The sequence below is a fragment of the Marmota marmota genome, unplaced genomic scaffold (assembly GCF_001458135.2).
Source record: "Marmota marmota marmota unplaced genomic scaffold, marMar, whole genome shotgun sequence".
NCBI classification, from domain to species: Eukaryota; Metazoa; Chordata; class Mammalia; order Rodentia; family Sciuridae; genus Marmota; species Marmota marmota.
The window spans coordinates 8,693,775-8,707,277 of record NW_025999960.1 but is presented as its reverse complement, the minus strand read 5'-3'; the positions used below and the strand labels follow the sequence as shown (position 1 = coordinate 8,707,277).

The 13,503-nt window shown below is 40.3% G+C and overlaps 1 protein-coding gene across 1 annotated transcript in view; it reads left to right on the top strand.

The window, feature by feature from the left end:
* The window catches only part of LOC107148694 (prothymosin alpha-like), a 91,835-nt gene that overhangs the window by 22,265 nt on the left and 56,067 nt on the right, over positions 1 to 13,503 (top strand). The window contains exon 2 of the mRNA XM_015493432.1: positions 1,635 to 1,758. Within this exon, the coding sequence (XP_015348918.1) occupies positions 1,635 to 1,758 (124 nt within the window). The remainder of the gene's footprint in view (positions 1 to 1,634; positions 1,759 to 13,503) is intronic.

The following is a 13,503-nucleotide window of genomic DNA, read 5'->3' as shown; positions in this document are numbered from 1 at the left end:
GCCTACCTTGCAGGAGTGATTGGAAGCTCTGTCCCGCCATGGGCCACTGGGACTTTTCTGCCGGTGGTCACCGTTCCGCCTACCTGGCAGGCGCGGGGGGTGGCGGGCGGCTCTGCCCCTCAGCAGGCCGCTGGGCCTGCTCTGTGGGTGGTCACAGTTCCCTCTACCTTGCCAGCGCAGGGGGAGGGGGCGGCTCTGCCTCTCAGCAGGCCGCTGCTCCTCTTCTGCTCTGATAGAATTTTTTGACTTGATTCAAAGAAATGGTCAAAAGCTCATCTTGAAGGCTTGGGTGCTTAGGAAAATGGTAATAGCATGAACAGAAATAGAAAATTCAGGAAAAAGAACTTATTAGAAATGGCATGGAGTGAATATATAAGGAATTTAACTTTTTATTCTGAATCTGAGAATAATAAATCTTTGGCAAAGACTTTTAGAGGTCAGACTTGGCATCAGTTTAATTTAGTATCTGGATAAATGTGCCATTCATTTGGATGGAATCTTGGCCCCATCATGATACAAGCAATAGAGACTGTGTGACATGTGATACGATAGTCTCAGGGTGACACCCCATCCCCAGATGCTTACTCCTGCATCATGCCATTACCTTTTGGACCTGTGCAGGTGGCTGAGCAGAGCAGTCAGACAGAAATGTTTACACAGAGAACTCTTCATTACCTCTGACAGATATATTTTAGCCCCATAGCTTCCAACCCCAGTTCCTGGAAGGCTGCCCATCATTGTTGCCAGATATCATTGCCATGGAAACCACAGACCATCCCACTAGGGTGAGATGCTCAACAGTGAAAGCAGTGTAAGAGCAGATTTTTTTTTGAGGTTTCTTTGATTTCAAACCTGACAGAATCATACATGCCTCTCCCTGAAGGGCACAGGGGTAAAGCAAACTAGGAGAATTGGGGTTATTAGTGGCTTCCAGGAACAGACTAACTGGGAAAAATCCCTCTCAGAGAAGCAGGGTCACAAGTCACTCTCCAAAGCATAAGTTTCTTTTTCTTTTTTTCCCCTATTTTCCTCTAAATATAAAACTATCATGACTGGAATTTCTTTTAGTAAAGAATGAAGTGATACATATCTCTTGGGTAGTTTGACATTGTAAAGAAAACTTCAGTGGAAATGGCTTTTCCACTCTAGTCATTAACTCAACCACATCAAAATTACCTTGACCCCCTTGGACTGAGGGTAGAGGGCAGCTCTGATCATAGGCATTACCTAGCACATGGATTTTCTATTTTTCAACCTGAAGCTGATGGAGGCATATATATTGCTTTGTCCTCTTGAGCTGGGTAGAATTACAGGGTGGATACATATGTAAGCAATTCTGCAGCTGCATACTAAAGACCTGTGCACACAAGTATTTGAAGACTGTAACTTGATAAAATATTGTTAACATAAAAAAAGGAAAACAAAATATTGCTCATCAATTTGCTGATATTTTAAAGAGGTGGGCTTTTCTAGAAACATGTAAATTTAATTTTAAAATTTTGGTTGTAAACATTGAATTTCTGAGCAATAGTAAGACTTTCCATTATGCTCTGGGTGGCAGCCACTCTGAGATGGGTTTCAAAGTTCTTCCTTTTGCTCTACCCATTCCCTTTGCCATTTGTATGCTTTACCAGGTGAACCTCTTTGACCCTAAGGTCAGTGCATCTGAACATGAGCATACCACTGCTCATCCCAGCCAGTTTCCTTCCCGACACTTCAAAGGAAACTGTAATCATTCCAGATATAATTCTGAAGCTGGTCAGTCATGTCATTTTCTTGCTCATTCACCAGTTTCCTACCTTTCTCTCCAAGCATCCTGTGATTATTGCCACAATCTAAGGTGTAATCTTCCTGAGTGAAGGCATCCCCAGTATGGCTCATTTTCTTCCCCTTTGCTGACCTCATTTTAGATCATACTTTGCTCTTGCCTAATTCTCTGTCATTTGTCAAGAGGTAGCACCCAATACCTTGTAAGTGCTCATTAATTTTAGTTTACTATTTTCAATAGTCTCTTCTTCCTCTTCCTCTTCCTCCTTGACACTCAGTCTATATTCTCATTTTGTCTGAAACCTGGCGCACATATTTCTCAGAAACCACAAGATTAAAAATTAATATTTTATTCTTTAAATTTTTTTTGAGAAAGAGACATACATTATTACCCTATATACATTACACTAGTGGAGTGACTCTGAACGAGGTACAGCCAGAGGAATGAGAAGCTGTGCTCCATTTGTGTAATGTATGTCAAAATGCATTGTACTGTAAAATAAATAAATATATATTTTTTTAAAAACTGAGAAACTAACATATTAGCCACTATGCTGAAGCTATACCTCTCAGTAGTTTCTGCTCCTAAGGAATTCATGTTCTAATGTATGGAATTCAGAGACTTGTGAAAGCAGAGATCCTGAGTAGTGAGCTGAATTATGCTTGAGCACTATCTGAAAAAAAAAAAAATTCAATGAATATAATTAAGATCCAGAGTGTGAGCAGGGGAGTGGAGGTAAGGAGTTCAAGGAACTAAAAAACTTAGATGTTGGATCTTTTGTCTAAGGCAGGTTGACTTCAACAAGAATGAGAAAAGGAATCATGGAGAATAATATGGGAAGCCAAGGGAAAAATAGTAAACCTGAGGAAGTGACCAAGAGATAGATTATCGACAGTAATAAAGAAGGGAAGAGGGTCTAGCATCGAAGGCCATAAACTAAGGATCAGGAGTTTTAGAGGAGGGAGGGAAAGGATTGTTTGGAGCAGCAAGGGATGGCACCTGAAGAGTTCCAGTGCTCAAAAACACTATCTCCTAAGGAGGGGCAGCCAGGCTTCATAGGGACACATCAAGATGGCAAGTGTGTGGGGAGTGTGCTGACAGGGGGTAAAGGGGTCACAGCAAAGTGCACAGAAGGGGAGATTCTGGATTTTTGGCTTTCCCTGCCTGGTCCCAGGCTTGGCACCAGGGACTGGACAGGATTGGGAGGAAGAACATGCATTTTTTTCTGGTTTCCCCCTTATGCTTTTATACCATTGTTCTGCAGAGCTCACTGCACTTCTGAAACAGTTTAAATTAGAATTCCTTTAGTGATTCAGAACTTCATCTGTATGCCTCCAAAGCTGCTCGCACACTCTCGTAGGGCTGCGGCACTTTCCTGCAGTGTGCCTCATCTCTTTAGCCCGTGCCATTATCCTGGGTGGCTTCAGTGTCCGTTTTGATGACCTATTTAACAACTGAGTCTCTCAGTACCTTAAAATACTTTCCTCTGGAAACTTTCACCTCGTTTTTACATTAATGAAAGAGTTTCAACGTATGCAGCTGTACCCTGCGCCTTGTCACATTTAAAACTGCTCAGTATTTGAAATCCTGAATTATGAAACCTTTTTTTTTCCTGCTTTCTTTTCCTACTCAACCAGTTCTTTAGCTTCCTTGGACATCTGTTCATAGGAGTCCTTGCTGTATGCTCAGATTCTTCCTGCCTTTCCATCTGGATCCTGTGCAAAATCACTCACATACACACCAATGTTCTCAGTTCCAGAGACCCTGTGGCTTTCAGTAGCACCTACCCTTCTCATCTAGCACTCAGAATAAACCTCCCATCTGTTGGTTGTTTTGTTGCCTTCTTGGTCGGGGTTACCAAACACATTACAGAAAAATCATATAATAGGGCTAAACTGTTTGAATTACAAACGTACGTTCCAAACCCAACTAGTTCTACAATGCTGCCAACCTTTCCCTTCTCTCTGCTCCTTTCTCGTTCGTCCCTTGTTATCTCTTGGCTGCATTATTAACAAGTTTCCTCACTCTTCCTGAATCCGTATTCTCCCCTTCAGACGCTATTTTCTTTGTCTAGGGATAGTTTCCCAAAATACAGATTACATCATTTGCCTCCCTGCTTTAAAATCCCCAGAAGCAATCCAAGACCTAAAGTACTAAGTAGAAACTCAAAGGGGAGTTCTCACTCAGGAATCAGACTCTTTCTGATTTGCCTGCATCCTACTTGTCTGATGCTGTATCTCCACAATTGGAATGCTCCCGCCACCCTGACCCACACAGACACACACCAAGCCAGACCACTCAGTTTTTTCCTAACATATTCATCATCACATTGTCCCCGCTGTCTACAGTGGAAGTTTTCTCCCTGTTTGTGGATCTCTTATTTTCTTTCAAGTTCCTGCTCAAATGCTGCCTTACCTGGGAAGTCTCCTCGGAGTATCTGTCTTTCCCAGGCACAGGTGTTGTTGCTTCCTCTGTGATGTGCACATCCTATGCCATTCCAATTGTGCTTATTCTTCTTGTTAGGTCTGCCCAGGGATGTACCTGTTGTGTCTGCTCTGCTACTTTTCTGTGAATGTCATCAGCTCTGGGACTGTACATTTGTCATCTCTCTGTTCCTGAGGGATTGTCAACACGCTTGGTAGCTACTGGATAAATATATATTTTTTTAACTTTGTGATGAATGTATAACATTTTGCTGGCCAGTGAGAGAAATAGAAGAATCTAAAAACATGGCCCTTGACTTCAAATTAGTAATGTAACAGAGAATCTTGATCAATCCCTAAAACATGTAAGAACATAGGTCAGATTATGACCCTGTAAAAAAAGAAATTATACAGACAATATGTCCTGGAGTCAGAAGAAAATTGTCTTAGTCTGCCATAAAAAATACATAGATAGGCTGGCTTAAACAACAGACATTTATTTTTTCACTGTTCTGGTGGTTGGAAGTCTGAGTCTTGATTGGCGCCTGGTATACAGCCTTCCCGTGGTATCCTCTCCTGACAGAGAGAGACCAAAGTTCTCTGGTGACTGTCATTATAAGGGCAATAATCCCATCATGGTGACCCATCCTCATGAACTCATATAAATGTAATTATCTCCCAAGACCCCATCTCCAAATACTACCATATGGGGATCAGGAGTTCAACATATGAATTTGGGGCCGGGGGCCGGGTACACAATTTAACCCATAGCATGGTAGCATAGCATGGAAGCTTTGGGAGCCTGCCTTGAAAACAATGACCTGCTGAAAGATCCCATGGAGACACCCTCTCCTATGCTATGTTATTTCCCAGAATAGTATGAAGGAAGATGATACCTTTGTGAATGCCCTCAGAGAAACAATTTCCTAAATTGGACCTCCATTGCACTCCCAAGAAACACTGTCTTTTGTCACTTCTAGATTGGAATGTGAGTTGTGAAACCCACATATGTAAAAGGAATAAATATATAGATTGTTTCTTACTGGTCCTTGGATTTTAGACTTTTTTCCTTTTGTAACTCAGCAGTTTTCTTCTCTGTGCTTGGGGGAGAGACAAAGTACAGCTACTGCCAACAACCCAGGTGAAATGTAAAGAAAGACCTTTACCTACACAGCTGTCTCTTTGCTCACTGTTGAACACAGAACTGGGCCCAGGCTTACAAGGGGAGAAGCCAGTGCCCTGTGGCTGGAAGGCTGCTGTCTGACCTCTCCTTGCTTTTCCTGTCCATCTGTATCCACTGTTCCCTTGCTCTTGGTCAAACACTCCCTTGGGCCATTCCTATGTCACATCTTTCCTTTGTGATGATAGCAATGCTTATTCTTTCATTTTTTTCTTCTTAGAAGAGTAACAATTATAATTTTTATAAAACTACAAACAAGCATAAAGAAAATCAAATATTGCTCACTGATTCCTGCATGCAGAAGTAAATGGTGTTATCATGTGGGTGTTCCTTGTGGTCTTAGATATCTGGGGGTACATATCTGAGCTTTTTATCCTGAAAATAAAAGGGGGGAGGTCAAACTATATACACTGCTATTCATTCTGCTTTTAGGCTCATTCTTAAGGCATTGGGAGAGCACTAGGGCAGTTCCTAAATAAGTTAATCCTGGAATTGACATACAATTCACCAATTCTACTTCTATGTATATACATAGAAAGAATTGAAAACAGGGTCTCAAAGATATATTTGTGAGCTCATGTTCATAACTACTTTACTCATAATAGCTAAAGTGTGGAATATTACCTGCCTTAAAAAGGAAGGAAATTCTTACACATGCTTCAACATAGATGAATCTTGATGATATTGTGCTAAGTAAAATAAGCAAAATCATAGGAAGACAAATGTGGTATGATTCTACTTATATGAAGTACTTAGAGTAGTTATAATCATAGTGACAGAAAGTAAAATGATGGCTTCTAGATCCTGGAAGGAAGGGAAAATTGAGAATCATTGTTTAGTTGGTACAAAATTTCAGTTTTGCAAGACATAAGGAGATTGGAGATAGACCGTGATGACAACTGAATGTATGTTCATAATACCACCGAGCTGTATACTTTAAAATGGTTAGGATGGTAAATAGTAAGCTTTATGTTGTTTATATTTTACCATGAGAAAACATTTTTTGAAAAAAAATTTTTTTTAAAGTCTCCAGCACTCCTCAGGGAAGTGGTTGATCCCAGAGCTTGTACAGGGACGATATAAAACGAGCCTAAACTATCTTGTGGTGTTAGAAAATAAGGAAATGTCTAATAAAGGCAGGGAGGTAGTGGTTGAATAACCATGGGACCAACCTAAAAGAACTTCTAATGGCCAAAGCAGCTATAACTTAGTAACAGAGTAAGTAACATGAAGGAGCTAAAGAAGGGCTTAGGCAGCCATGAAAGATGGCAAGTGAGGAGGTCTGGGGACAAGGTCAGAACAAAGGAGCATGGAGAGAGTCTTCTGATGAGGTCAGCTTCCTACTTGATGAAAGTGTTTGTGGACACAAGTGGAGGACCCCATAAACTAAAATAGACATGTGGACACAGGGGGACACCAATGAATAATAGTGAGGACAGCGTGGACTGGGGAGGAGATAAGGAAAGGAGGAAAGTTCAAGACCAGAAAAAGAACAAACCAATATTCCCCCACTGGAATCCCAACTCTGGGGCCCCTTCTCTTCAGAGAAATCTATCTCTGTCACTTTTGCAATAAACCGGCTGCTTGCTTGCTGTCTCTGTGTCCTCTTCTTTGCTGAACAGAGACAATGAACTCAATACCCCTAGATGGTAACATACTGACTATGTGAAGCCTTCATCCATATTTAGGAATAAGTGAATACATATTTGTCTGTGAGCCATCGTTTATGATGAATCGACTGGTCATGCAGGCCCATCTCTTTATCTTGCCCATCTCTATCAGCCCTTCCTCCCCTGTATTATACTTCACATTTTTTTTCATCTGTGTATTCCCCGTGGACCCCAGTCTCACATTTTTCACATATTCGGTGCTCAATAATTATTTATTACTGAACAAGAAAGGGATTTCTAAACTTAGGCTTGCAGAAAAATAATAGTGAAGAAGATTATCTGTTTAATATCTCACTTTAGGTATATTCACACTTTTTTCTTTTCTTTTTTCTTTTTCTTTTTTTTTTTTGGCTGGAGAAATTTTCTTCAACCGGGAGCAATGGCCTCTGTGTAAGTTAAAAGGCCAAGGAGATTTTTGGATGGATTATGCCTGGGGTAAGATTAGTAAAGGTAGACCGTGAAGTATCCATGGACTTTCAGTGGATGATAAATATTAGAGGCTGCTTCATTTTAAAGGGTTGAAAGTTTCCTCTGAAGTTTCTGGTGCAAGCCAGGCCCTACCAAATGCTGCACTGTCTCATTTGAATATCTTACCATTGATTTTAAAATGTGTGAGGGATTTGCTTGACATTTGTTCTTTTGCTCTTCTCTGGAGCACCTGACAGCAGCGGGCTGCCTCACTTTACCAGGTTTGGCCTAAACTCCTCAGGGCTATAGATGATCAGAGCTGCTTTCACTGCAAACCCTACCAACTTTGATGGCGCCCCAAAGAGCACCTTCCAAAATTGCTTGTCTCCTAGGTTATTTTTTCATGTTAACCTCATCATATTGGGGTGAGTACTCCAGATATCACTTTTAGGAAGACTTCTGTGAACGCCGTTCAAATACACACCACTAGTTGAACTCCTTTTTAGGAGGCTCCTGTGAAGACAATAAGTGTAATCTTGTGATACCTGAAATCTCTCCTTTTGAGATGACACAAGCAGTCTTACTTGCTGTTGAAAGCCACTGGATATTGATTGGCATGACTTTTCATTTCAGGTGGTATTGGCTTTTATAAATGTGACTTCAGAAAAACTTTTATACAACTTCAAGGGATAATACCTTTTCCTTTGTAAAATAGCCCAAAGCTTCCAAACAGTGATAAATCATCCAAGAGGATTAGCAGGTTTGAAAAGGAACATTTGTTAACGAAAACTGCCATTTCTTTTCCCACCCAGATTTCCTCTCAGAGAAAATTTATAGCCTTGTCTCTCTGACTGAAATATCTCCTGTAACAAAAATGGATTGAAAATGCAGTCAATCCATTGTTTTTGCCTTCTTAATAACTAAATTGAATTGACCAGATAGTTGTTGATTCCATTGATTCTGAAGAAACCTTTTAAGTTCTCTGGGAAGAAAAAAATAAAAATAAAAAAAAAAATTAGGCTGGAAACCACCTGAGTCAGTGATCACATAAAAATACGAATTGTGTTCTTGGCAGACTTTCTGTGTTTATTGAGGTATCTAATTTGAAAAGTTATTTATTTTATTTTTCTGGATAAGGGTCATTGCTTTAATGACATCAAATGCTTTATTTCTCTGAAAGTTTTATACTCTTCTAGGTTCAGAATCAGGATCATAAAAAAAAATGGTTTCTAACTTTCCCTTTAATATAAAAATGCTTTCATTTTTGACTGGAGAAAATGCAAAACAATTCCTAATCAGTCATGACTAGGATAAGAATAGAATAAATAAATTTGGGGATTCTAAATCTCTGAGTGGCACTCTGCTAAAGCCTGAAGATACATTTTTCTATATTTGTCATTTGTACATTTAGACTTGGATTCACTCTTCCTGGCACCAGAAATTCAGGGAATCAAAAGATAGATTCCTTAGACATTCCTGTTGCAAGATAAGGAGGAAAAGATTATTCTTGAATACACTGAGGAAAGATCTTAAAATTGGTTAACTTAAAATCCTGTCTTTGCACTAGGTTTAACAAAGAGTTGGACTCCCGTTTTCAATGTTTGGCCACTGACAGCTTTCAGGCGCCATGACTCCTCTCTTCTTGCCCCACATCTGGGCAAGCCAACTGGAGGACTCATGCACTCCTTCCCTTGGCACCAGTAGGCTGTTTAAACCATGAAAGTTGTGGCTTCACAGGAGGCAAACTTCACCCTGGACCTACTCTAACTATGATAAAAATGGAATCTACTCATCCTTCCCTTCCCTCAGGCCATTTCTGTCCAGCTCAGGTACTTGCCCTGCTTTCCCCTAAAAGCCACAATGTGTAAGTAGTGCACCTCTCTACACCCTCTTGGTGCTTTTGTTACATGAACCAATTTTGGGCTGGGTTGATCCCACCATTGAAAGGCAACCACAAAATAACTGATGCTATCAGCAGGATGGTATGTGCTACCATCACCTGGACTAGTGCCACCTAGGGGTCCTCTTGCTTTTGGTTTGCTGCCTGTGGGGAAGCATGCACTTTGAGCAGCTGCCTGCTGGTGAGCATGTACTTTGAGCTGTGTGACTTTAAGCTACATTTGCCAACTCCTACTGAGCTGCTGTTACAGATTTCACTGAATTTTGGTAATTGACATTTAGGGACAGGAGTACAAGTTTTGGGCTTTCCTTAAAATGGCCCAGGGCTATGCATCTTGGCTTGGACCTCTCCATGAGTCTCAGATTAAATTGTGTCTGGATTTCAGCATGTTGTTAGATGATTTTGGCCTTGTGATTGTTGGTTGTGTGTCTCAAGCAGGCATTGACCATTATTCTACAGACTGCTCAGGGGAAAGACGACAACCTCTGTAATACATGTGCTCATCAGATGGTCACTCATGTGAGGAGGAATAGTCACCATGTGCAGTGCTGACTTCCATACTCCAAAGAACTGATGGTTTATTAGAAATTCACAAAATTCTAGTGCTGCTACCCATGCTTTTTTTTTCATAAAAAACAAAAAATGATGTGATCCTTAGGGCTTTAGGGGAATGCATCTATGGCATAGACCCTCAAGAAGAGGAGCCCTAAAGTCTTCACCCCATGTCCTAAAAAGTCCAGACAGCACCAGTGCCTTATGGCATAATGGCAAAAAGGACTAAGGCCAGGTTCCAATGACTGCTGCAACTTAACAGGATGAGGGGTCCATTTAAACAGCTTCAGCTCAAGGTCCCCAAACCCAGGAAAGCAATGATTACCACAATGGGGGTGCCCTATCCTTTATGATACTGATTTGGGACTCTGGGGAAGAAGAAATTTAGAAACGCAAGCCAGGTAGAGAGGACAATCCCTTTCTTGACAAGTATATTCAGTAACCAACCAAACCAAACAAAACAGAAATCTCAATATACAGGAAACAAACAAAAGTTAAAAACAGAAAGCCAATTGGCTTTTGCACATTTACAACATAGGTTTTAATCTAGCTTTATCATCTGCTGGCATGTACCAAATGACAACTCTCATGGCTTCAATTAGTATCAGAATTGAAAGTACAGTTATACCTGGGGATCTCACTAAATTTAAATGAAGTGTCCCCTATACTTGTAGGGCATTGGTATTACAGAATATAAAAGAGAGGGTATGTGAATATTCTTACCATTGGCCTGTTATCTTGCCTACATCCTGAATGGTCATAGTGCTTGTTGCTCTAAAACATTCTATACTGGGCATGGATGGTTTGACCCATTAAGTGATAAACTGAAATAAAATAAGTCTCCAGTGTTGACAATCAGATTGACAAAAGGGAACCCACAGACCTTCCCCTATGCTCCCTCAAGTGGTTAACTTAGTTAATATGGCCCATAATAGGTTAAAGCAAGAACTACAGGGATTAAGAGACACATTATTCAAGACCTACCAAAAGAAAAAGTTATTGTCCCTACTATATTCTCCCTTTAATAGCCCAATTTTGCCATTGCTCAAACATGGTGAGGATGAACAGCACACGACAGTGGGTTACTGTGACCTTAGTGCTATCATATCATAAATAAGGCCCCAGACCCTTTTTTATTGAAATTATTGACTCTGTCCAAACAACAACTGAGAATATTTCACTGTTATAAGTCTGGATAATATGTTCTGTGCACTGACTGTTGGAATAGTCCCTGCAGTTGTTGTCTTCAGCTTTGGAGGGGCACCATATGCTCTCACCTGGCTGTTCAGGGCATCTCAACAGCCCTGCACTACACAGTCTTTGTTGGCAAGAGTTCAATTACATCCAGTTTTTTTTTTTTTTTTTTTTTTTTTAGGAAGTCTGGTAGGACATTGTATTGATGACATTCTTACACTCAATAAGACCTACAAGTATTCATAAAGGAAGTCTCATTTTAAAAAGTGTGTGATTGACTGTCACAAAGTACACCTCAATAAATTTCCTGCTAATTATCCATCAGACTAGATACAATATAACTAAATAATAGTGGGAGCAGGGTAGAGACAGCACTCCCTCCTTTAAATGGTATATCCAACAGACTGGGGTTGTGGCTCAGTGGTGGAGTTCTTACCTAGCATGTGTGAGACATTGGATTCAATCCCCAGTACCGCATAAATGAATAATGTTATTTAAAAAAGAATGATTCCTAGTTAAAAAAAAAAAAACAAAAACAACAACAAAAAGAAGCAGCTATTGTCCCTCTCAGCATTCTCAGTATTAAAACAAACCCAAACTATTCAGGCCTTTTAGTGCTAGAGGCAGCATATTCCTCATTTAGGAGTTTTACTTAAGCCCTTTGCACTATTACTCACAGAGTGGCCCAGTTTGAGTGGGGCCCCCAACAACAAGACTCAAAAATCCATTCACATTGCAACATAACTAGTAGCGCCCTCTAGAGACTCACTGTTGAGATTTTAGCAACTTCCTCTCAAACCTACTGGAGTTTCGGGACAATCAGGGTGACTATAAGATGCCTGTGGACTTCTGATATAAGAAGCTGCCCTTCACAGTTTACACCAGACACCACTGGGTTGTCAACTCTGGGCCAGGAGAATGTCATGATTTCTGAGCCTGTGACTCTGCAGCCAGCTACCTATTACCTCTTGGGTTGTGAAGACAGAGAACCCTGTTGAGGTTTGGCAGAACCAAAAGTCCTCATTATTGAAATAAAATGATACTTAAAATATAGCCAATTCCAAGTTTTTTGGCACATTCTACTTCAGGAAGAAGTTCCTTGTTAGATACAATGACACCAAATAAAGTTAGTGCTAGTCTGGATCCACTGGCCACCTTGGAAGTCCCTTGAGACTTATTGAGTGGTCAAAAATGGGATTTTGTTTAACTTTTGGGATGATAGTTTCACTATCATTCATGACGGAGCCTGCTGACCACCTGTGCATCCCCTAACTGGGATACTCTGATCAAGGACATGAGCCAAATGTTAGCACAGGTGTCTGAGCTCTAGGCAATTTCATAGCATTGGTGAATGTCCTTGTCAACAATCAGTGCCACCTGCACAATTTTAGACTGTTGAGCCATTGAAAATAATCTGCTTGTATGATCTGACCAATATCAATAATAATAATAATTCTTTATCAAAGTTTCATTCTTCCTGAAGTAAACAAATGTCTAGAAGTTTCTTGTCTCACAAAAACCCAAATGTAAATTAAGATTATAACTGTTTCTTCCATAGATTAAAGCTATAATACAAAACCTCACCAAAACACTTCTTATTCCCTTTGCTTTTCTAGTCCTTATTGATGGCTATAAATAAGGAAAGATAAATAATATCCCCCCTTACAGATTTTTACATTTGAATTCCTGGAAGCTGTGAATATATTGCCCAGTGAAACAGACTTTGCTGATGTGATTAATGTAAGACTCTTGTCATGGGGGAATAGCCTCAATTATCCAGATATAACCAATATCATCAAACTGGTCCTAACATAAGGGAGGCAGGAGGGTCAGAATCAGGGAAGGAGAGATAAAGATGGAAGTGGAGGTCAAAGTGTGAGAGAGAGAGAGAGAGAGAGAGAGAGAGAGAGAGAGAGATGTGCAGGTGTAACGCTTCTGGCTTTGAAGACAGAGGAAGGGGCAGCAAGCAGAGGGATGCTATCAGCCCCTAGAAGCTGGAAAAGGCAGGATTCTTCACTATGGCTTTCAGAAGGAACCAGTATAATGATATCTTGATTTTAGCCCAGTGAGACCAATTTTGGACTTTTGACCAAAGAATAAATATAAATAAATATAAGTTAAGAATTTGGGGAAAATTTTTTAAGCTATTCATTTTGTGGTAATTTGTTACAACAGCCACTGGAAATGTCAATTTCCAATGACATTCCAGGTTGCTCTCTTCACTTCTCAGAATATTTAGCAGTGGACTCTGGCTGGTTTCACACTGCAGGCTTCACAGAGCACCATAAATGGCTTACATAAACCAGTTCCAATTCAGTGAAATGAGACAGGACACAATTCTATCATTCTCAGAACATCAGGGGTGAATTTTAATGAAGAGTCTGGCTCATTTTTTTTGGTAATTGACT